At 44.7% G+C, this 25,631-nt stretch overlaps 1 protein-coding gene across 9 annotated transcripts in view; it reads left to right on the top strand.

Moving 5' to 3' along the window:
- Nucleotides 1-25,631, top strand: part of LOC110500541 (pleckstrin homology domain-containing family A member 5) — a 250,977-nt gene that overhangs the window by 180,489 nt on the left and 44,857 nt on the right. For 6 of the 9 annotated variants that reach the window (XM_036960116.2, XM_090213272.1, XM_036960115.2 and 3 more), the window contains 6 exons: nucleotides 190-535; nucleotides 2,739-2,959; nucleotides 7,389-7,658; nucleotides 7,904-8,159; nucleotides 8,378-8,461; nucleotides 23,993-24,055. In XM_036960116.2, coding sequence (XP_036816011.2) covers nucleotides 190-535; nucleotides 2,739-2,959; nucleotides 7,389-7,658; nucleotides 7,904-8,159; nucleotides 8,378-8,461; nucleotides 23,993-24,055 — 1,240 coding nt within the window. Of the gene's footprint in view, nucleotides 1-189; nucleotides 536-2,738; nucleotides 2,960-7,388; nucleotides 7,659-7,903; nucleotides 8,160-8,377; nucleotides 8,462-10,289; nucleotides 10,413-19,498; nucleotides 19,553-19,686; nucleotides 19,699-19,996; nucleotides 20,087-23,992; nucleotides 24,056-25,631 lie in introns of all 9 variants that reach the window. The other 3 variants (XM_090213271.1, XM_090213269.1, XM_090213280.1) reach the window with 2 other exon arrangements.

The raw sequence follows: 25,631 nt of genomic DNA, 5'->3' as shown, positions 1-25,631 counted from the left end.
CTCTCTGTCTGTCTCTCTCTTTCCCTCCCTCTCTCTCTCTGGGTTTGATGTCTTGATTGTTTTTTAATTGTATCTTGTATCGCTGACTTGGCTCTCCTGTTATTTTCTTTCATCCTTCCTCCCTCCCCTTGCCTCATCTTCTCCTCCCTCCCTGCCTCCTCCTTTTCCTCTCTCCCTCCTCCTCTCCAGCAGGTCGCTCAAAGTGGAACAGTGCGGTCCTCAGGATGTCAGTAACCACGTTACCCAGAACCACAGACCGGTTCTAACCCGACCAGAGATCCAGAACAACGAGCGGAACAGGACCGAGGCCGACAGGGAACATCACACCATCGCCGCCATAACCACGGTAACCACTGTCACTGCCGAGGAGGAGGAGGATAGGAAGCAGCGTGATGCAGAGCGCTACGGGTTTCAGAAGGAAGGGGCAGAGAGGGACCGGCCGCTCACCAAGATCAACAGCATCAAACTAGAACCAGATCAGGCTTCTGCTGTACCTGCTGACATCACACCAGACGGGCCCTACAGAGACCCACAGGTAAGCACAAACAAATATGAGAACGGAGCACTAGCTCAAAGTCAGTTATACCCTACCTAACAACAGTGTTAAATGAACAGCTAAGCTGTGACTGATCCTGGTATTTACTCTAGGATAGTGATCATGACTGTCCGGTTGTTTCCTTTTATGGTACAATGCCTTCAGGAAGTATTCACACCCTTTGATTTATTCAACAATTTGTTGAGTTGCAGCTTGAATTCAAAAAGGATTAAATTGCTTTTCTTCTCTCACCCATCAACACACAATACCCCATAATGACATCACAATACCCCATAATGACATCACAATACCCCATAATGACATCACAATACCCCATAATGACACCACAATACCCCATAATGACATCACAATACCCCATAATGACATCACAATACCCCATAATGACATCACAATACCCCATAATGACACCACAATACCTCATAATGATAAAGTGAAAACATATTTTTACAACCTTTTGCTAATTTATTGAAAATGAAAAACAGAAATACAGTATCTCATTTACATAAGTATTCACTAGACACACAACATAGAATGCCCACTCAGATCACACCCTGACCAAACAAAACATAGAAACATACAAAGCAAACTATGGTCAGGGTGTGACACAGTGATTACAGATGTGAGTCTTTCTGGGTAAGTCTCTAAGAGCTTTCCACACTTGGATTATACAATATTTGCACATTATTATTTTTTTAATTCTCCAAGCTTTGTCAAGTTGGTTGTTGATCATTGCTAGATGGCCATTTTCAGGTCTTGCCATAGATTTTTAAGTCAAAAATGTAACTAGCCACTCAGGAACATACAATGTCGTATTGGTAAGCAACTCCCGTGTTTATTTGGCTTGTGTTTTAGGTTATTGTCCTGCTGAAAGGGGATTTTATCTCCCAGTGTCTGTTGGATTGCAGACTGAACCAGGTTTTTCGCCAGGATTTTGCCTGTGCTTAGTTCTATTCCATTTCTTTTTATCTCCAAAAAACTCCTTAGTCCTTGCCGATGACAAGCATACCCATAACATGATGCAGTCACCACCATGCTTGAAAATATGAAGAGTTGTACTCAGTGATGTGTTGGATTTGACGTGAAGTTAATTTTTTTTGCCAAATGTTTTGCAGTTTTTCTTTAGTGCCTTGTCCAAACAGAATGCATGTTTTGGATTATTTTTATTCTGTACAGGCTACCTACTTTTCAGTGTCAATTGGGATAGCATTGTGGACTAACTACAATGCTGTTGATCCATCCTCAGATTTATCTTATCACAGCCATTAAACTATGTGCCTGTTTTAATTGGCCTCATGGTGAAATCCCTGAGCGGTTTCCTTTCCTCTCCGGTTAAGAAGGACGCTTGTATCTTTGTAGTGACTGGATGTACTGATACACCATCTGAAGTGTAATTCATCATTTTTACCCATCTACCAATAGGTGCCCTTCTTTGTGAGTCATGTTAAACACTAATATTGCACACAAAGTGAGTCCATGCAACTTATCATGTGACTTGTTAAGCACATTTTAACTTCTGAACTTATTTAGGCTTGCCATAACCAAGGGGTTGAATACTTATTGACAGCGTGGTATGCGTACATTATTTCATTTAACTGAATGAACACTGAACAAACGAACAAAAAAACTAAACGTGAAGCTATACAAACGAGTGCTGACAGGCAACTACACATAGACAAGATCCCACAACAGAAAGTGGGTAACAGGGCTGCTTAAATATGATCCCCAATCAGAGACAACGATAAACAGCTGTCTCTGATTGGGAACCATATCAGGCCAACATAGCCATACAAAAACCCCTAGACCTACAAAACCCCTAGACATACAAAAACTAGAGTACCCACCCTAGTCACACCCTGACCTAACCAAAATATATAGTAAACAGAGATATCTAAGGTCAGGGCGTGACATTTTATTAATTTGTAAAAATGTCAATAAACATAATTCCACTATTGTGACACAAAATGTAACTGTAATACATTTTAAATTAAAGCTGTAACACAACAAAATGGAAGGTACTGTATACCATGTGGTAATATACAGTATATGTATCATTGCCAGTGGCGACTCTGTTAATTGTACATTGGAGCTGTAGTCTTCTATTGCAAACACCAGTTATTCCGGAAGAGACTGTTGTCATTCTGCCATTCGATGAAAGTTAAAAATGTCATCGTTGCACTTTTAGGTGAACGGTGCTGGGGACCAGAGCCCAGGGGAGATGATGACCAACCCCCAGCCCCATCGGACCCCCTCTATCCAGGGCAGCATGACCCCCACCACCCCTACCCCGCAGTACCCCCATGGGGAACCTGAACCCAGGACCCTGACCAGGACCAACTCCATGCAGCAGCTGGAACAGTGGGTCCGCACACAGAGAGTACGCAACCAGGATGATGACACACACAGGTGGGTGTGGATGTGTGAGGGTGGGGGGGGGTTACGTTTTTGGACTTGCCAGATAGTGAAATATTGACTCTTTCCCTAGATGGAACAAAATTTTAGAGACAGAAAGATTAGAGACTTTTCTTATCCCATACACAGTCCAGTGATGTATTGTATTAGAGTCTGCTCTGAGTCCAGTGATGTATTGTATTAGAGTCTGCTCTGAGTCCAGTGATGTATTGTATTGGAGTCTGCTCTGAGTCAGTGATGTAGTGTATTAGAGTCTGATCTGAGTCCAGTGATGTATTGTATTAGAGTCTGATCTGAGTCAGTGATGTATTGTATTAGAGTCTGCTCTGAGTCCAGTGATGTATTGTATTAGAGTCTGCTCTGAGTCTAGTGATGTATTGTATTAGAGTCTGCTCTCACTCCAATGATGTATTGTATTAGAGTCTGCTCTGTCCAGTGATGTATTGTATTAGAGTCTGATCTGAGTCAGTGATGTATTGTATTAGAGTCTGCTCTGAGCTCAGTGATGTATTGTATTAGAGTGCTCTGAGTTCAGTGATGTATTGTATTAGAGTCTGCTCTGAGTCCAGTGATGTATTCTATTAGAGTCTGCTCTGAGTCCAGTGATGTATTCTATTAGAGTCTGCTCTGAGTCCAGTGATGTATTGTATTAGAGTCTGCTCTGAGTTCAGTGATGTATTGTATTAGAGTCTGCTCTGAGTTCAGTGATGTATTGTATTAGAGTCTGCTCTGAGTCCAGTGATGTATTCTATTAGAGTCTGCTCTGAGTCCAGTGATGTATTGTATTAGAGTCTGCTCTGAGCCCAGTGATGTATTGTATTAGAGTCTGCTCTGAGTTCAGTGATGTATTGTATTAGAGTCTGCTCTGAGTCCAGTGATGTATTCTATTAGAGTCTGCTCTGAGTCCAGTGATGTATTGTATTAGATCAATAATGTATTCTTCTTCTGTTAGCCTGCATCATCTGACAGGAGAGGGAGAGGAGTGAACTTGTCTTGACCCATTGTTAGAAATGATGAATCACACCGCAGCATCTATAGACAGTCCACAGGGGTGTGTGTGTGTTTAAAGCCAGTCAGCCTGGATCCTGTTTCTCTTTGTCATCATTAACCTGCTACTGTACCTGTCCTGTTTCTTTCTCTCATCGTCAACCTGCTACCATACCTGTCCTGTTTCTCTCTCTCATCGTTAACCTGCTACTGTACCTGTCCTGTTTCTCTCTCTCGTCGTTAACCTGCTACCATACCTGTCCTATTTCTCTCTCATCATTAACCTGCTACCGTACCTGTCCTGTTTCTCTCTCTCATCATTAACCTGCTACCATACCTGTCCTGTTTCTCTCTCTCATCGTTAACCTGCTACTGTACCTGTCTTGTTTATCTCTCTCTCATAATTAACCTGCTACTGTACCTGTCCTGTTTCTCTCTCATCATTAACCTGCTACTGTACCTGTCCTGTTTCTCTCTCTCATCATTAACCTGCTACCGTACCTGTCCTGTTTCTCTCTCATCGTTAACCTGCTACTGTACCTGTCCTATTTCTCTCTCATCATTAACCTGCTACCGTACCTGTCCTATTTCTCTCTCATCATTAACCTGCTACCGTACCTGTCCTATTTCTCTCTCATCATTAACCTGCTACCGTACCTGTCCTGTTTCTCTCTCTCATCATTAACCTGCTACCATACCTGTCCTGTTTCTCTCTCTCATCGTTAACCTGCTACTGTACCTGTCTTGTTTATCTCTCTCTCTTAATTAACCTGCTACTGTACCTGTCCTGTTTCTCTCTCATCATTAACCTGCTACTGTACCTGTCCTGTTTCTCTCTCTCATCATTAACCTGCTACCGTACCTGTCCTGTTTCTCTCTCATCGTTAACCTGCTACTGTACCTGTCCTATTTCTCTCTCATCGTTAACCTGCTACTGTACCTGTCCTATTTCTCTCTCATCATTAACCTGCTACCGTACCTGTCCTATTTCTCTCTCATCATTAACCTGCTACTGTACCTGTCCTATTTCTCTCATCATTAACCTGCTACCGTACCTGTCCTATTTCTCTCTCATCATTAACCTGCTACCGTACCTGTCCTATTTCTCTCTCATCATTAACCTGCTACTGTACCTGTCCTATTTCTCTCATCATTAACCTGCTACTGTACCTGTCCTATTTCTCTCTCATCATTAACCTGCTACCGTACCTGTCCTATTTCTCTCTCATCATTAACCTGCTACCGTACCTGTCCTATTTCTCTCATCATTAACCTGCTACTGTACCTGTCCTATTTCTCTCTCATCATTAACCTGCTACCGTACCTGTCCTATTTCTCTCTCATCATTAACCTGCTACTGTACCTGTCCTATTTCTCTCATCATTAACCTGCTACTGTACCTGTCCTATTTCTCTCTCATCATTAACCTGCTACTGTACCTGTCCTATTTCTCTCTCATCATTAACCTGCTACCGTACCGAGTGCCTTAAGCACATTTCAACAGCAGAAGACTCTATCATTTTCTGATGAAACTTTTTATTTTTCCAAAACACTGCAATTTAAAGTTGAGAAAGCTCAAACCTCATTGGCAACTCTTGCTCATATAGCTTCACTTTTAATGCCACAAACAGTGTACACAGGCTACATACTTGGTGTAACTACTGTAACCCTGAGACCCTGCAGCAGTTGAAAGTGCCCATCTGCGATCGTGAGTTCATCGTGTATTTCATCTATGCTTTTGCATGTATTGTGTTGCCAAAATCAGTAAGCATAGCTTCCTCCAAGCCCAACAGAACCAGTGAAGACATTAATGGATGCAGTAAAACCAGAGAGCTGCTGAGGTCAACAACGGCAGTACAGAGCAACGAGACACGGACTGACTAACAGACTGCTCATCAGGCATCAGGGTTGTGTTCATTGGGCACCAAATTGAAGAAAAACCAGACTGAATTCCATTTTTTTTTTTTTTTTTTTTGTCCCTTGTTGTTTTCAACCAGCTAAAAAACACTACGTTTATCATTATTGGCCATAAAATGTCCTCCCTGCTCCACCACACCCCTCTCCAACATAGTAGTCGCATTATACAAATGTCGTCTTGGATGATGTTTCAATTTCCTCTGTGTTCAGTTGTTGTCTACAGTCTGTTATTCTGTAAGTGAAGTTAGTAGTCTGCTCTCTGTCTGACTCTATCTGCACTGTCTCTGATGCTACTGGGTATGTGGAGCTGTTCAGAATCACAGCATTGTTGGTGGAATAATCAGATTTTGCCTAAAGCGCTGTTGCTTCTCTCTCTCTTCTGTCAAGCATGTGAGTGTGTGCGAGAGAGAGAGAGAGATGCACAAAGAGACACACGTGGTTCACATTCAACCATTTCACACACCGTGGTGTGTTTAATCATATCTGTTACACTCATACATGGGTTCCTGGCAGCTGACCAAGTATTCACGTTAACAGGCTAATGGGTCACAGCATCTAATGAACTCTCTCACCACGAGGTCAAGCTAAAAATATCATCTGAAGTTCAGCTTGGAAAATGGGTCTATAACCGACTGTGTTACCCTCCAGGAAAATAACTTCACTGCCATTTGGTGTCTGACTGTGATGTGGACAGTCTGTTAGATTAACCCCCTCCCCCCCAACCATCACTGCCATTTGGTGTCTGACTGTGATGTGGGCAGTCTGTTAGATTAACCCCCTCCCCCCCAACCATCACTGCCATTTGGTGTCTGACTGTGATGTGGGCAGTCTGTTAGATTAACCCCCTCCCCCCCAACCATCACTGCCATTTGGTGTCTGACTGTGATGTGGGCAGTCTGTTAGATTAACCCCCTCCCCCCCAACCATCACTGCCATTTGGTGTCTGACTGTGATGTGGGCAGTCTGTTAGATTAACCCCCTCCCCCCCAACCATCACTGCCATTTGGTGCCTGACTGTGATGTGGGCAGTCTGTTAGATTAACCCCCTCCTCCATCCACCACTGCCATTTGGTGCCTGTCTGTGATGTGGGCAGTCTGTTAGATTAACCCCCCCGATCAATGCCTCTTGCTGTAAGCTCGTTCATAATGAGTTTGACAGAGACTTGCAGCAGAACATGTAAAGGAAGTGTGTAACTCTTCATAATGTTTCCCTCCAGAGATACGTTTTCCATCATTTATTTAACTAGGCAAGTCAGTTAATAACAAATTCTTATATTCAATGACGGCCTAGGAACAGTGGGTGAACTGCCTGTTCAGGGGCAGAACGACAGACTCTGTAGTTTTGAACTTGCAACCTTCCGGTTACTCGTCCAACGCTCTAACCACTAGGCTACCCTGCCCCTCCTCTATGCTCGTTGAAATGAACCTACAGCCCAAACCAATATTCTCTATTTCCTGTTTTTCTACGTTGTTTTGATGACATATTTAAACCTCCTTTTTCTTTCTCTCCATCCTTCAGCATCATGTCGTACCAGACACTGCCCAGGAACATGCCCAGTCACCGAGCCCCTCCAGCCATGCCCCACTACGGGGACCCCGGCTACCGTACCTTACCCAGGAACAGCATGGCCCGGCCGGACAGTATCTGCAGCATGTCCCCCTCCATGTATGACCAGGCCATGGGCCTGGGCCTGGGGCTATCCTCTGCAGACAAGAGACGCTCCATGAGGGACGACACTATGTGGCAGCTGTATGAGTGGCAGCAGAGGCAGGCCTATACCCCCACACGGTATGACTAGGTTCTATTGGGAAAGTGGTAAATCTTATTTTTTAATTTTTTTTTTATCATTTGTGGGATTTGATTTTGAAGTTTTGCTTTATCCAGCTTGGGAGTGCCAGTTGGGGTAGAGTTTGTACTTTTAAACAATCTATTGGTCGATTGCAACCGGTAAGCTCAATGCATAGTTAAAGTATTTGACAATATTTCAGGTAGTATTTAAACCCTGGTCTAACCATCTTCCTCCTCCTCACCAGGCCTATGTCGTCCACTCCCAGACCCTACGGGACCCTGCCCAGCCCCAAGACCATGATCAACCTGTCTGAGCACCAGGGTCACGGTCACCACTCCATCCCCCCCTCACCCTCCCATGGGTCCCTGTCTATGTACGGGGGCTACTCGCCCCTCCACTTCTCCTACAACCCCAGCTCCAGTAGGTCTGAGGTGGCCTTCCCTGTATACCGGGGGGATGTTACCATAGACAGAAGACACAGGACACCACATCTCAACCAGGTAGTCCAACATCCTCGTACATCCTCATGAAGACATTTTGTAGTGCCTTGTTTTCAGTGGTTGAGCATTACAAAATCAAGACTCCTGGGCCGCTCAAAGTGGGGTCTGCGGGCCAGAGGCTTCCAGAATGATCTATTTTTTTGGCCCACGGCTGACTCTGGCAGACAAACACCTTCCTCAGCTTTCCCAACAGGATCACCTCTCTCTGTGTCCTACAGTATGCCTACCCGCCTGAGAGGAGGTCCATGCCAGCAGGGATCCCTGTCCAGACCATCACTGCCCAGTCTCTGCAAGGAAAAACGGTTAGTCCACCTCCCTCTCCCTCTCCTCCCTCTCTCTCTTTCCCGCTCTCCCCCTCTCTCTCTCTTTACCCCTCTCCCGCCCCCCTCTCTCCCACCCTGGTTCGTGCCCCCCCCCTCTCTCCCCCCTCCGCTTTCTCTCTCTCCCCATCTCTCTCTCTCCTCTCCCCACCCTCCCCCCTCTCTCTCCCACCCTGGTTCGTGCCCCCCCCCCTCTCTCTCCCCCTCACTCTCTTTCCCCCTCCCACCCTCTCTCTCTTTCCCCCTCTCCCCACCCTCCCCCTCTCCCATCCTGGTTTGTGCTCCCCCCTCCCCTTTCTCTCTCTCCCCCCTCCCCTTTCTCTCTCTCCCCCTCCCCTCCTTCCTTCCCCTGATCTGGCCTACAGTACCCTGCCCTTGGCCTCGATACACTGTCAGGTTCACTTCTGTTTAATCTAGGCTATTAATACCACCCTGGAATTCCAGTTAAAGACTGTTTAGTTTTCCATTCTGGTCTAATAGGGCTAATTCCAAAGACAATACATTTTTTGTTGTAATCACTCCCCTGTCTTTCTCTTCCAAGAAGAGAACTGCTGTAGAGGCATGTTTAGACAGGACTCAGATCAGTGTTCCAAGTGGTGTGGTTTAACATGAGTTTACTCCCTTAACGCTTGCTACATCAGCCCTGTTGTTCACAGTTCCCTGAGCCATAGCCGGGTTGTCTGTCATTTCTTTACCCACGCCATTTTGGGTACATGGTGACTTAGTGGGACACGGTGGATGTGCTACAGGGACCTTCCATTCAGCTCACAGGGATCCAGTACTCTACACCTACTCTGCTGGTGTGCAGTGTCCTCCTGTCTCCTGTCTGTACTGTGGTCCTAACCTGTCCTCCTGTCTGTCCTCCTGTCTGTACTGTGGTCCTAACCTGTCCTCCTGTCTGTCCTCCTGTCTGTACTGTGGTCCTAACCTGTCCTCCTGTCTATATTGTGGTCCTAACCTGTCCTCCTGTCTGTCCTCCTGTCTATACTGTGGTCCTAACCTGTCCTCCTACTGTCTCCTGTCTATACTGTGGTCTTAACCTGGCCTCCTGTCTGTCCTCCTGTCTGTACTGTGGTCCTAACCTGTCCTCCTGTCTGTCCTCCTGTCTATACTGTGGTCCTAACCTGTCCTCCTGTCTATACTGTGGTCCTAACCTGTCCTACTACTGTCTCCTGTCTATACTGTGGTCTTAACCTGTCCTCCTGTCTGTCCTCCTGTCTATACTGTGGTCCTAACCTGTCCTCCTGTCTGTCCTCCTGTCTGTCTTCCTGTCTGTCCTCCTGTCTGTCCTCCTACTGTCTCCTGCCTATACGGTGGTCCTAACCTGTCTGTCCTCCTGTCTGTACTTCTGTCTGTCCTCCTACTGTCTCCTGCCTATACTGTGGTCCTAACCTGTCCTCCTGTCTGTCCTCCTACTGTCTCCTGCCTATACTGTGGTCCTAACCTGTCCTCCTGTCTGTCCTCCTGTCTGTCCTCCTGTCTGTCCTCCTACTGTCTCCTGCCTATACTGTGGTCCTAACCTGTCCTCCTGTCTGTCCTCCTCTCCTCCCTGCTGTGTGTCTGTTGTGTTTCTCTGACCTGTTCTCTTCTCCCTCTGCCTTCTCTATACCCCCTTCCTCTCTTCCGCTGTGTCCCTTTGTCCCATGCTCTCCTGACCTATCCTTCCTCTCCTCTGCTCCTTGTTGCCCCCCCCTGCCCCCTTTACCTGTCATCTTGCCCTGGTCCTGCCTTGCCGTGTCTCCTGTACCTCTGAGTTCTCCTCCTCTCTCCTCCTCTTTGGTTGTCCCTCTGCCCTTCCTTCCCCCTGCAGCCTGAGGAGCTAACCTTGCTGCTGATAAAGCTTCGTCGGCAGCAGGCCGACCTAAACAGCGTCCGGGAGCACACTGTAGCACAGCTTATGCAACTAAACCTCGATGGTGGCCACAACCCAAAGGTCAGGGCCACTGAGGTCGCTGCTGTGTCTTGTCTTCTAGTCGTGTGCCATGCCGCCGTCTTCAACTCTCCTCCATCCACTTTATTCACCATTTTTTTTGGGGGGGGGGGGTCATTTCTATGTTTAAACTGTTAACCCTTGAATCATTGTTGCTGACATATTCAGTGATGACTTTGTTGATTATTGTAGTAGGACAGAGACACACAGTGGGTGTGCTAGCTGACTTCCTAAAAAGAAACTGAACAGATGTTGCCCCCCGGGGAAAATGAGAAACTCCAACTACTTGGTGATCTTAATGTGTGGGACAGTTAAGCTAAGCAGGCTTTACTGACTGGGTCATTTTAGATGTCAGACAAGGATTTGAGTGATGTAGGGCACCCACACTTGAAATAGGAAATGGTTTGTAAGAGTTCAACACTGCTACATGAATAATGTTAAAACTCATTGTTGCTGACATATTCATAGTCCTCATAGAATTCACACAGTCCTCCATCTACACTACAGTTCTGCTACCCGAGCCGGGTTAGGACCGGGTTAGGACCGGGCAGGGCCTGTTGTCTCATCAATAACTAGGACCGGGTAGGGCCTGTTGTCTCATTGATAACTAGGGTACGGTAGGGCCTGTTGTCTCATCGATAACTAGGGTACGTTAGGGTCTGTTGTCTCATCGATAACTAGGGTACGGTAGGGTCTGTTGTCTCATCAATAACTAGGGTACGGTAGGGTCTGTTGTCTCATTGATAACTAGGGTACGGTAGGGTCTGTTGTCTCATCGATAACTAGGACCGGGTAGGGTCTGTTGTCTCATCGATAACTAGGACCGGGTAGGGTCTGTTGTCTCATCGATAACTAGGACCGGGTAAGGCCTGTTGTCTCATCGATAACTAGGGTACGGTAGGGTCTGTTGTCTCATTGATAACTAGGGTACGGTAGGGTCTGTTGTCTCATCGATAACTAGGACCGGTTAGGGTCTGTTGTCTCATTGATAACTAGGACCGGGTAGGGTCTGTTGTCTCATTGATAACTAGGGTACAGTAGGGCCTGTTGTCTCATCAATAACTAGGGTACGGTAGGGTCTGTTGTCTCATTGATAACTATGACCGGGTAGGGACTGTTGTCTCATCAATAACTAGGACCGGGTAGGGACTGTTGTCTCATCAATAACTAGGGTACGGTAGGGACTGTTGTCTCATCGATAACTAGGGTACGGTAGGGACTGTTGTCTCATCAATAACTAGGGTACGGTAGGGTCTGTTGTCTCATCAATAACTAGGGTACGGTAGGGTCTGTTGTCTCATCGATAACTAGGTTACGGTAGGGTCTGTTGTCTCATCAATAACTAGGGTACGGTAGGGACTGTTGTCTCATCGATAACTAGGGTACGGTAGGGACTGTTGTCTCATCGATAAATAGGGTACGGTAGGGACTGTTGTCTCATCAATAACTAGGGTACGGTAGGGTCTGTTGTCTCATCAATAACTAGGTTACGGTAGGGTCTGTTGTCTCATCGATAACTAGGGTACGGTAGGGTCTGTTGTCTCATCAATAACTAGGTTACGGTAGGGTCTGTTGTCTCATCATTAACTAGGGTACGGTAGGGTCTGTTGTCTCATCATTAACTAGGGTACGGTAGGGTCTGTTGTCTCATCATTAACTAGGGTACGGTAGGGTCTGTTGTCTCATCAGTAACTAGGGTACGGTAGGGTCTGTTGTCTCATCAATAACTAGGGTACGGTAGGGTCTGTTGTCTCATCAGTAACTAGGGTACGGTAGGGTCTGTTGTCTCATCAGTAACTAGGGTACGGTAGGGTCTGTTGTCTCATCAATAACTAGGGTACGGTAGGGTCTGTTTTCTCATCAATAACTAGGGTACGTTAGGGTCTGTTGTCTCATCATTGACTAGGGTATGGTAGGGTCTGTTGTCTCATCATTAACTAGGGTACGGTAGGGTCTGTTTTCTCATTGATAACTAGGGTACGGTAGGGTCTGTTGTCTCATCGATAACTAGGACCGGGTAGGGTCTGTTGTCTCATCGATAACTAGGACCGGGTAGGGCCTGTTGTCTCATCGATAACTAGGGTACGGAAGGGTCTGTTGTCTCATTGATAACTAGGGTACGGTAGGGTCTGTTGTCTCATCGATAACTAGGACCGGGTAGGGTCTGTTGTCTCATTGATAACTAGGACCGGGTAGGGTCTGTTGTCTCATTGATAACTAGGGTACGGTAGGGCCTGTTGTCTCATCAATAACTAGGGTACGGTAGGGTCTGTTGTCTCATTGATAACTATGACCGGGTAGGGACTGTTGTCTCATCAATAACTAGGACCGGGTAGGGACTGTTGTCTCATCAATAACTAGGGAACGGTAGGAACTGTTGTCTCATCGATAACTAGGGTACGGTAGGGACTGTTGTCTCATCAATAACTAGGGTACGGTAGGGTCTGTTGTCTCATCAATAACTAGGGTACGGTAGGGTCTGTTGTCTCATCGATAACTAGGTTACGGTAGGGTCTGTTGTCTCATCAATAACTAGGGTGCGGTAGGGACTGTTGTCTCATCGATAACTAGGGTACGGTAGGGACTGTTGTCTCATCGATAACTAGGGTACGGTAGGGTCTGTTGTCTCATCAATAACTAGGGTACGGTAGGGTCTGTTGTCTCATCGATAACTAGGGTACGGTAGGGTCTGTTGTCTCATCAATAACTAGGTTACGGTAGGGTCTGTTGTCTCATCTATAACTAGGGTACGGTAGGGTCTGTTGTCTCATCAATAACTAGGTTACGGTAGGGTCTGTTGTCTCATCATTAACTAGGGTACGGTAGGGTCTGTTGTCTCATCATTAACTAGGGTACGGTAGGGTCTGTTGTCTCATCAGTAACTAGGGTACGGTAGGGTCTGTTGTCTCATCAATAACTAGGGTACGGTAGGGTCTGTTGTCTCATCAGTAACTAGGGTACGGTAGGGTCTGTTGTCTCATCAGTAACTAGGGTACGGTAGGGTCTATTGTCTCATCAATAACTAGGGTACGGTAGGGTCTGTTTTCTCATCAATAACTAGGGTACGTTAGGGTCTGTTGTCTCATCATTGACTAGGGTATGGTAGGGTCTGTTGTCTCATCATTAACTAGGGTACGGTAGGGTCTGTTGTCTCATTGATAACTAGGGTACGGTAGGGTCTGTTGTCTCATCATTAACTAGGGTACGGTAGGGCCTGTTGTCTCATCGATAACTAGGACCGGGTAGGGACTGTTGTCTCATCAATAACTAGGGTACAGTAGGGTCTGTTGTCTCATCAATAACTAGGGTACGGTAGGGTCTGTTGTCTCATCAATAACTAGGGTACCTTAGGACCTGTTGTCTCATTGATAACTAGGGTACGGTAGGGTCTGTTGTCTCATCGTTGACTAGGGTACGGTAGGGTCTGTTGTCTCATTAATAATTAGGGTACATTAGGGTCTGTTGTCTCATTAATAATTAGGGTACGGTAGGGTAAGGTTGTCTCATCATTAACTAGGGTATGGTAGGGTCTGTTATCTCATCATTGACTAGGGTACGGTAGGGTCTGTTGTCTCATCAATAACTAGGTTACGGTAGGGTCTGTTGTCTCATCGTTGACTAGGGTACGGTAGGGCCTGTTGTCTCATCATTGACTAGGGTACGGTAGGGTCTGTTGTCTCATCATTAACTAGGGTGCAGTAGGGTCTGTTGTCTCATCGATAACTAGGGTACGGTAGGGTCTGTTGTCTCATCATTAACTAGGGTACGGTAGGGTCTGTTGTCTCATCGATAACTAGGGTACGGTAGGGTCTGTTGTCTCATCATTAACTAGGGTACGGTAGGGTCTGTTGTCTCATCATTAACTAGGGTACGGTAGGGTCTGTTGTCTCATCATTAACTAGGGTACGGTAGGGTCTGTTGTCTCATAATTAACTAGGGTACGGTAGGGTCTGTTGTCTCATCAATAACTAGGTTACGGTAGGGTCTGTTGTCTCATCATTAACTAGGGTACGGTAGGGTCTGTTGTCTCATCAATAACTAGGGTACGGTAGGGTCTGTTGTCTCATCAATAACTAGGTTACGGTAGGGTCTGTTGTCTCATCGTTGACTAGGGTACGGTAGGGCCTGTTGTCTCATCATTGACTAGGGTACGGTAGGGTCTGTTGTCTCATCATTAACTAGGGTGCAGTAGGGTCTGTTGTCTCATCGATAACTAGGGTACGGTAGGGTCTGTTGTCTCATCATTAACTAGGGTACGGTAGGGTCTGTTGTCTCATCGATAACTAGGGTACGGTAGGGTCTGTTGTCTCATCATTAACTAGGGTACGGTAGGGTCTGTTGTCTCATCATTAACTAGGGTACGGTAGGGTCTGTTGTCTCATCATTAACTAGGGTACGGTAGGGTCTGTTGTCTCATAATTAACTAGGGTACGGTAGGGTCTGTTGTCTCATCAATAACTAGGTTACGGTAGGGTCTGTTGTCTCATCATTAACTAGGGTACGGTAGGGTCTGTTGTCTCATCAATAACTAGGGTACGGTAGGGTCTGTTGTCTCATCAATAACTAGGGTACGGTAGAGTCTGTTGTCTCATCAATAACTAGGGTACGGTAGGGTCTGTTGTCTCATCAATAACTAGGGTACGGTAGGGTCTGTTGTCTCATCAATAACTAGGGTACGGTAGGGTCTGTTGTCTCATCAATAACTAGGGTACGGTAGGGTCTGTTGTCTCATCATTAACTAGGGTACGGTAGGGTCTGTTGTCTCATCAATAACTAGGGTACGGTAGGGTCTGTTGTCTCATCATTAACTAGGGTATGGTAGGGTCTGTTGTCTCATCATTAACTAGGGTACGGTAGGGTCTGTTGTCTCATCATTAACTAGGGTATGGTAGGGTCTGTTGTCTCATCATTAACTAGGGTATGGTAGGGTCTGTTGTCTCATCATTAACTAGGGTACGGTAGGGTCTGTTGTCTCATCATTAACTAGGGTACGGTAGGGTCTGTTGTCTCATCATTAACTAGGGTACGGTAGGGTCTGTTGTCTCATCATTAACTAGGGTACGGTAGGGTCTGTTGTCTCATCAATAACTAGGGTACGGTAGGGTCTGTTGTCTCATCAATAACTAGGGTACTGTAGGGTCTGTTGTCTCATCAATAACTAGGGTACGGTAGGGTCTGTTGTCTCATCGATAACTAGGGTACGGTAGGGTCTGTTGTCTCATCATTAACTAGGGTACGGTAGGGTCTGTTGTCTCATCATTAACTAGGGTACGGTAGGGTCTGTTGTCTCATCGATAACTAGGGTACGGTAGGGTCTGTTGTCTCATCAATAACTAGGGTACGGTAGGGACTGTTTTCTCATCAATAACTAGGGTACGGTAGGGTCTGTTGTCTCATCAATAACTAGGGTACGGTAGGGTCTGTTGTCTCATCAATAACTAGGGTACGGTACGGTCTGTTGTCTCATCATTAACTAGGGTACGGTAGGGTCTGTTGTCTCATCATTAACTAGGGTACGGTAGGGTCTGTTGTCTCATCAATAACTAGGGTACGGTAGGGTCTGTTGTCTCATCGATAACTAGGGTACGGTAGGGTTTGTTGTCTCATCATTAACTAGGGTATGGTAGGGTCTGTTGTCTCATCATTAACCAGGGTACGGTGGGGTCTGTTGTCTCATCAATAACTAGGGTACGGTAGGGTCTGTTGTCTCATCAATAACTAGGGTACGGTAGGGTCTGTTGTCTCATCAATAACTAGGGTACGGTAGGGTCTGTTGTCTCATCGATAACTAGGGTACGGTAGGGTCTGTTGTCTCATCATTTACTAGGGTACGGTAGGGCCTGTTGTCTCATCATTAACTAGGGTACAGTAGGGTCTGTTGTCTCATCGATAACTAGGGTACGGTAGGGTCTGTTGTCTCATCATTAACTAGGGTACAGTAGGGTCTGTTGTCTCATCATTAACTAGGGTACAGTAGGGTCTGTTGTCTCATCATTAACTAGGGTACGGTAGGGTCTGTTGTCTCATCAATAACTAGGGTACGGTAGGGCCTGTTGTCTCATCATTAACTAGGGTACGGTAGGGTCTGTTGTCTCATCATTAACTAGGGTACAGTAGGGTCTGTTGTCTCATCATTAACCAGGTTACGGTAGGGTCTGTTGTCTCATCAATAACTAGGGTACGGTAGGGTCTGTTGTCTCATCATTAACTAGGGTACGGTAGGGTCTGTTGTCTCATCATTAACTAGGGTACGGTAGGGTCTGTTGTCTCATCATTAACTAGGGTACGGTAGGGTCTGTTGTCTCATCATTAACTAGGGTACGGTAGGGTCTGTTGTCTCATCGATAACTAGGGTACGGTAGGGTCTGTTGTCTCATCAATAACTAGGGTACGGTAGGGTCTGTTGTCTCATCATTAACTAGGGTAACATTTTGAAGCTGAGCCATTTTCTCGGGCTCTGCTGCTGCAGTACAGTCCCATCTGACTAAGATCATAACATGGTGTCAGAAGTGCGTCAACCTAAAGATATAACGCAGGAGAGATTATTTCAAAGAAAAGAATAATGTTGAGTTGTCTTTGTTTAGGGTGATGAAAAGTAGCTAACTGCTCTCCTGTCTCTTCATTGAGCGGAGCAGCCCAAGCGAAGCCGTTGCTATGGTTTCTCACAAATTCAGAGCTGCCTTGAGCAGAGCGCATGCAGAGTGAGCTAGGCACCGGGAGACAGTGACAGACAGAGAGGATCAGCTAATGGATTTACTAAGGGAGGAAGTTATTTCTGGTTTCGGGCTGGGCAGGGTAGGGCCTAAGCGTTGTGGGCATGGGTTGGGCTCGGGTGTAAAGTTCATGCCCGTGCAGGGCTCTGATCTACGCCCATTCCCTGTCTCATCTCCAACAGTTTGTCCTTGTATCCATCTATCTATAATTTACATATTTACCTTACATTGTCTTTTCCTGACTGTCTTGCTGTCTGCCTGTCTCGCTGTCTGCCTGCCTCGCTGTCTGCCTGCCTCGCTGTCTGCCTGCCTCGCTCTCTGCCTGTCTCGCTCTCTGCCTGTCTCCCTCTCTGCCATTCTCCCTCTCTGCCAGTCTCCCTCTCTGCCTGTCTCGCTCTCTGCCAGTCTCGCTCTCTGCCTGTCTCGCTCTCTGCCTGTCTCGCTGTCTGCCTGTCTCGCTGTCTGCCTGTCTTGCTGTCTGCCTGTCTCCCTCTCTGCCTGCCTCCCTCTCTGCCTGTCTTCCTCTCTGCCTGTCTCTTTTTTTCCTGTCTCTCTTTTTGCATGTCTCTCTTTCTGCCTGTCTGCCTGTTTCTAATGCCTAACTTTCCTTTGCCTCGATCACTCTCCTTTTCTTTCTCTCCTCTCCTCTCCTCCTCTCTCCTCCTGTCTCATCTCCACTCCTCTCCTCTCCTCTCCTCTCCTCTCCTCTTCTCTCTTTCCTCTCGTCTTCTGTCGTCTTCTCTTTCCTCTCGTCTTCTCTCCTCTTCTCTCTCTCCTCTTCTCTCTTTTCACTTCTGTTCTCTCTCTCTCTCCTCTTCTCTCTTTCCTCTTCTATTCTCTCTCTCCTTTTCTCTCTTTCCTCTCCTTTTCTCTCTCTCTTCTCTCTCCTCTTCTATCCTCTTCTCTCTTTCCTCACATCTTCTCTCTCTCCTCTTCTCTATCCTCTCCTCTTCTCTATTTCCTCTCTTCCATGCTCTTCTCTCTTTCCTCACATCTTCTCTCTCCTCTTCTCTCTCTCTCTCCTCTTCTCGCTCTCCTCTTCTCTTTCCTCTTCTCTCTTTCCTCTCCTCTCCTCTTCTATCTAATGTGACCTACTTGTTGTGTGTATGTACTGACATGTATGTGGAACTGATGGATACACACACACACACTACATGTTCATGTTTTTGCATGTACTGGATGTAAATTGTAAAGTCTGTAATGTCTTTTTCATTATGTGTTGGAACCCAGTAAGACTAGCTGTCGCCATTGGCGTCTGCGAATGGGGATCCTAATCAAATCAAAATCCTCTTCTCTCATTCCTCTCATTCCTTTCTCTTCTCTCATTCCTTTCTCTTCTCTCATTCCTTTCTCCTCTCATTCCTATCTCTTCTCTCATTCCTATCTCTTCTCTCATTCCTTTCTCTTCTCTCATTCCTTTCTCTTCTCTCATTCCTTTCTCTTCTCTCATTCCTATCTCTTCTCTCATTCCTTTCTCTTCTCTCATTCCTTTCTCTTCTCTCATTCCTTTCTCTTCTCTCATTCCTTTCTCTTCTCTCATTCCTTTCTCTTCTCTCATTCCTTTCTCTACTCTCATTCCTTTATCTTCTCTCATTTCTTTCTCTTCTCTCATTCCTATCTCTTCTCTCATTCCTATCTCTTCTCTCATTCCTTTCTCTTCTCTTATTCCTTTCTCTTCTCTCATTCCTTTCTCTTCTCTCATTCCTATCTCTTCTCTCATTCCTTTCTCTTCTCTCATTCCTATCTCTTCTCTCATTCCTATCTCTTCTCTCATTCCTTTCTCTTCTCTCATTCCTTTCTCTTCTCTCATTCCTTTCTCTTCTCTCATTCCTTTCTCTTCTCTCATTCCTTTCTCTTCTCTCATTCCTATCTCTTCTCTCATTCCTTTCTCTTCTCTCATTCCTTTCTCTACTCTCATTCCTTTATCTTCTCTCATTCCTTTCTCTTCTCTCATTCCTATCTCTTCTCTCATTCCTATCTCTTCTCTCATTCCTTTCTCTTCTCTCATTCCTTTCTCTACTCTCATTCCTTTATCTTCTCTCATTCCTTTCTCTTCTCTCATTCCTTTCTCTTCTCTCATTCCTTTCTCTTATCTCATTCCTTTCTCTTCTCTCATTCCTTTCTCTTCTCTCATTCCTTTCTCTTCTCTCATTCCTATCTCTTCTCTCATTCCTTTCTCTTCTCTCATTCCTATCTCTTATCTCATTCCTATCTCTTCTCTCATTCCTTTCTCTTCTCTCATTCCTTTCTCTTCTCTCATTCCTTTCTCTTCTCTCATTCCTATCTCTTCTCTCATTCCTATCTCTTCTCTCATTCCTTTCTCTTCTCTCATTCCTTTCTCTTCTCTCTTTCCTCTGAACTGCTGACCGACGCTAGAACGACATTCTGTCTCATCATCTCCAAAGAAACCTCATGTATCTGGACAACCAGGTGGGGTAACGCCCTCTTTTACTATTGGACTGATCTATCTGCCACTTTTCAGCCTTGCTGTCTGTCTTGTCTGTGTGTTTTTCTGGATGTTTATGCCTGTCTAAAAGTTCTGATTTTTCCCCGCTGCGTTCAAGATGTCGTCTCATGTAGGTTCACTTTTGAAATGTTTTGACGTTTGAAAGTATGCAGTGAAAACTAGCCTGTGTGTGTCTTCGGGGGATTTCCCATGGCGTGTGACATTTTGGAATACAGTGTGTTTGTAATCTATTATCTATTAGTTTCTATTCATTTTGTCATCTTTTTGTGTGTGTGTGTGTGTGTGGTCTGTGTCATATAGAGACAAGCAGAACTAGCAGCATCAGTTGTCAGTCAGTGAGTGTTGCTCTGCTATAATCTCACTTCACCGTATTGCTCCTCCTCCTCTCCTCCACACTGAACTACCAGGTGAAGGAAAATCAGCCTTTAATCGTGATGATTCACACGTTGATAGAGAACTCAGCCCCCAGGCCTCAGCTGTACCAGCACCACGTCAGAGTAAGGTCTTGGCCAGCCAACGCTGCCGGCTGAATGTTGCTTTCTTTAATCGCCATCCACTTCAGTTGTCTTTTTGTTGTTGTTGGTCCGTCTTGCAACCTGCAAGTCCCTCATGGCGTACACAATATCTCTTTCCTGTAGTGTGTGTGTTAATGTAGAACATGTTATTCATTCAGCTTTTACTTGACTGTCTCCTCTATTGGTTGGAAAGTCATACCACCAATGTAGGCATGGCTTATATACAGTAACACTGTATGATGTGTACTGTATGTTTCACTGTCCGGTTAACCCCTCCTCACTGTCGTGTGTGTGTGTGTGTGTGTGTGTGTGTGTGCGTGCGTGCATGTGTGTGTGCGTGTGCGCGTGCGTGCATGTGTGTGTGTGTGTGCGTGTGCGTGCATGTGTGTGTGTGTGTGTGTGTGTGTGTGTGTGCGTGTGTGTGGCGCTGGGTTTATGTATATTCCCTTACTCTCTGCTATCTAAGAAAGTCAAAGAGACTTGGATGTTGGGAAGTTGTTATAGCCTGTTAATAAGTAGAGGACGTTTCTAACCTGACTTGTAGTTAGTACTGTGGTCTTGTGTTTTTGAAGCAGGGGTCCTTAAAGCGGAGAGTGTGTCCTGTGAATTCTGGAACCCTCGTGCAAAATTCCGTTGTTGATTTGCTACCCTCTTTAAGTACTGACTGGCGTGGCTCGCTAGGGGACTCTAATTGGTGTAACAAAGTGTTGTTGCCAGTGTTGTCCCTGCCGGGGGACGCTAATTGGTGTGACACAGTGTTGAGTTGGCCGGGGCCTATATTTAGTGTGACAGAGCATTGTGTTGCCCGGGGACTGTAGTTAGTGTGACACAGTATCGTGTTGCCCGGGGACTGTAATTGGTGTGACGCAGCTTTGTGTTGCCAGTGTTATAGACCAACAGCACAACTCTGTTTCCACCAGTCTTTGAATGGGAAGTGAGAATTTTCACACTTTAAAAATGAAGTATCTGAAATCACCAAGTCATCATGGTTCTGTTTTGATATCATGAGCTGAGATATCTAGGCCTGATACCAATTTGTCATTTTAGACCTCACCTTACTTGCTCCCTCGACAGTGTAAGGTGGCCTATGAATTCATGCTGGTTTTTTTTTGTTTTTTTTTCTGTGTGACGATTGTATGATGGTTCGACGTGTGGTATGACATCCCTTCTCTGCCACTTTTGTGACCACCTCAGAAGGTGTAAAAGTGCTGCTGTCTCTCCCTCTGTCCCTCATACGTTGTTGGCATATCACCACGGTGACGGCTGCATCTCCACCACAAGAGAGACAACAGTCTCCCTTCCCATGCTAAAACTCCCTGCGATTACAGAAAGCTTCGCATGCTCCGTGTGTGGAATGTCACCAACATACCGCGTGGTCCACGTGATTTCTCTGTGCTGTTTTGCTGTCAGAAAACTGTGTGTGTGTGTGGAAGAGAGAGGGAGACAGATTGATGTTCTTCTGGACTGACTGATATGCTCATGTATTCTACAAGGAAGGACCTTACGTTTTCTTGGGGGGGGGGTACGGAATGGAATCCAATGCAGTTGAAATTATTTAGAATAATATTGGGGTAGAAGCAATTGAGTACAATGCATTATGGGTTGTGACGTTTATGTGGTAGTATTGACACTAATTAGCAGAGTGACAGGACACCTCTCAAACTCTTTCCTCTTACTGCCCTTGTTATTTAGTCCAAACTCAGGTTGAGGCTCTTCGCTCTACTAGGAGATAAAAGGAAAAGTCAACCAATCCTGTTTATAACAACACTGGGTCTGGACCACAGATACTAGACAAACACTGGGGCCTGGACCACAGATACTAGACAAACACTGGGTCTGGACCACAGATACTAGACAAACACTGGGGCCTGGACCACAGATACTAGACAAACACTGGGTCTGGACCACAGATACTAGACAAACACTGGGGCCTGGACCACAGATACTAGACAAACACTGGGCCTGGACCACAGATACTAGACAAACACTGGGGCCTGGACCACAGATACTAGACAAACACTGGGCCTGGACCACAGATACTAGACAAACACTGGGGCCTGGACCACAGATACTAGACAAACACTGGGCCTGGACCACAGATACTAGACAAACACTGGGGCCTGGACCACAGATACTAGACAAACACTGGGGCCTGGACCACAGATACTAGACACACACTGGGGCCTGGACCACAGATAGGCAGGCAATTTCAGGCATCCTGAAATTATTGACAAAGATGAGCAATAATGACTGTATAAAATAAATATTTCCAATTCTGAGCTATATTGTATGGAGATAGAAAAAAATGGAAATTACATCACTTTATTAGCTGTATTAGCTTTACACTAATACATTATCTTTATTAGCTTTACACTAATACATTATCTTTATTAGCTTTATACTAATACATTAGCTTTATTAGCTTTATACTAATACATTAGCTTTATTAGCTTTATACTAATACATTAGCTTTATTAGCTTTATACTAATACATTAGCTTTATTAGCTTTACACTAATACATTAGCTTTATTAGCTTTATACTAATACATTAGCTTTATTAGCTTTATACTAATACATTAGCTTTATTAGCTTTACACTAATACATTAGCTTTATTAGCTTTATACTAATACATTAGCTTTATTAGCTTTATTCTAATACATTAGCTTTATTAGCTTTATACTAATACATTAGCTTTATTAGCTTTATACTAATACATTAGCTCAGAGAAAGATATTTTCTACAAAATTTTTTTTGATTGACACCCCTAAATATTTGTATGAATAAAGTAGTCCAAAGTTTACTAATTGGTTCCTTATTCCTAGAACACAATTGACTACATAAAACGTGCGACTCCACAAACCTGTTGGATGCATTAGTTGTTTGTTCAGGTTGTGTTTCAGATTACTTTGATCCCAATAGAAATGAATGTTAAATAATGCATTGTGTCATTTTGGAGTCACTTTTATCGTTAATAAGAATTGAATGTTTTTAAATACTTCTACGGTCCAATGACACCCGTTCAATTTTATAAACTTTATTTATCCACAAGGTGCTATTATTGCTGGCAGACATAAGATACCAGTTGAAATACAATAATGTACACTTATGCTGAACATAAAATTATAAATGCAACATGCAACAATTTCAAAGATTTTGTTTTATTTAACTAGGCAGTTCAGTTAATATAAAGAAATCAGTCAATTGTCTCTAGAATTGAAAGAAGCTGGATGGTGCGGGTCCTGGGCTGGCGTGATTACACGTGGTCTGCGGTTGTGAGGCCGTTTGGACGTACTGACAACTGATCTAAAACGACCGTTGGGTGCGACTTATGGTAGAGAAACTAACATGAAATGATCTGGCAACAGCTCTGGTGGAAATTCCTGCAGTCGGCATACCAATCGCACGCTCCCTCAAAACTTGAGACATCGGTGGCATAGTGTTGTAACAAAACTGCACATTTTAAAGTGGCCTTTTATTGTCCCGAGCACAAGGTGCACCTGTGTAATGCTAATGCTGTTTAAGCAGCTTCTTGATATGCCACACCTGTCAGGTGGATGGATTATCTTGGCGAAGGAGAAATGCTCAGTAACAGGGGTGTAAACAAATTTGTGCACAAAATTTGGAAGAAATGTTTTTTTTTTTGTGTGTATGGAACATTTCTAAAAAAAAAATAACAATAATTCCAGCTCATTAAACATGAGACCGACACTTTACATGTTGTGTCTTATATGTTTCTTAGGTGTAGTAATACAAGCACTACAGGTGCAGTAGTCCGTACAGGACAGTAACAGAGCATTGTCATGAAGCTGCATTAGATCTGATTCTACCTATAGGCTATGTGTCTGTTTGTGTCTTTATGTCCGTCTAACAACTGTCCTTCCTACAGATGAGCCCAGAGGACCACAGGGAACACGCCTACATGTGCAGCCCCGAGGAGGTTGACATCGATGTAAGTTCAACACGTCCCGATCCGCCATACTACTACTGTACTGCTGTACTGCTACAGACCTGGTACCTGGAGTTTTATATAGTTCACTGTATTCTTACCTTCCCCCTGGGTCGTTGTCTCTAGAAAGATAACCTGTGTTGTTTTCTCTAGAAAGATAACCTGGGCTATCTGATCTCTAGAAAGATAACCTGGGCTATCTGATCTCTAGAAAGATAACTTGGGCTATCTGATCTCTAGAAAGATAACTTGGGCTATCTGATCTCTAGAAAGATAACCTGTGTTGTTTTCTCTAGAAAGATAACCTGGGCTATCTGATCTCTAGAATGATAACCTGGGCTATCTGATCTCTAGAAAGATAACCTGGGCTATCTGATCTCTAGAAAGATAACTTGGGCTATCTGATCTCTAGAAAGATAACCTGTGTTGTTTTCTCTAGAAAGATAACCTGGGCTATCTGATCTCTAGAATGATAACCGGGGCTATCTGATCTCTAGAATGATAACCTGGGCTATCTGATCTCTAGAAAGATAACCTGGGCTATCTAAACTCTAGAAAGATAACCTGGGCTATCTGATCTTTAGAAAGATAACCTGGGCTATCTGATCTCTAGAAAAATAACCTGTGTTGTTTTCTCTAGAAAGATAACTTGGGCTATCTGATCTCTAGAAATATAACCTGTGTTGTTTTCTCTAGAAAGATAACCTGGGCTATCTGATCTCTAGAATGATAACCTGGGCTATCTGATCTCTAGAAAGATAACTTGGGCTATCTGATCTCTAGAAAGATAACCTGGGCTATCTGATCTCTAGAAATATAACCTGTGTTGTTTTCTCTAGAAAGATAACTTGGGCTATCTGATCTCTAGAAATATAACATGTGTTGTTTTCTCTAGAAAGATAACCTGGGCTATCTGATCTCTAGAATGATAACCTGGGCTATCTGATCTCTAGAAAGATAACTTGGGCTATCTGATCTCTAGAAAGATAACCAGTGTTGTTTTCTCTAGAATGATAACCTGGGCTATCTGATCTCTAGAAAGATAACCTGGGCTATCTGATCTCTAGAATGATAACCTGGGCTATCTGATCTCTAGAAAGATAACCTGGGCTATCTGATCTCTAGAATGATAACCTGGGCTATCTGATCTCTAGAAAGATAACCTGGGCTATCTGATCTCTAGAAATATAACCAGTGTTGTTTTCTCTAGAATGATAACCTGGGCTCTCTGATCTCTAGAAAGATAACCTGTGTTGTTTTCTCTAGAATGATAACCTGGGCTATCTGATCTCTAGAAAGATAACTTGGGCTATCTGATCTCTAGAAAGATAACCTGGGCTATCTGATCTTTAGAAAGTTAACCTGGGCTATCTGATCTTTAGAAAGATAACTTGGGCTATCTGATCTCTAGAAATATAACCAGTGTTGTTTTCTCTAGAATGATAACCTGGGCTCTCTGATCTCTAGAAAGATAACCTGTGTTGTTTTCTCTAGAATGATAACCTGGGCTATCTGATCTCTAGAAAGATAACTTGGGCTATCTGATCTTTAGAAAGATAACTTGGGCTATCTGATCTCT

Source organism: Oncorhynchus mykiss, chromosome 2 (genome assembly GCF_057628025.1).
Source record: "Oncorhynchus mykiss isolate SJ-2025 chromosome 2, ASM5762802v1, whole genome shotgun sequence".
NCBI lineage: Eukaryota > Metazoa > Chordata > Actinopteri > Salmoniformes > Salmonidae > Oncorhynchus > Oncorhynchus mykiss.
This window is presented reverse-complemented; position numbering and strand designations above follow the sequence as displayed.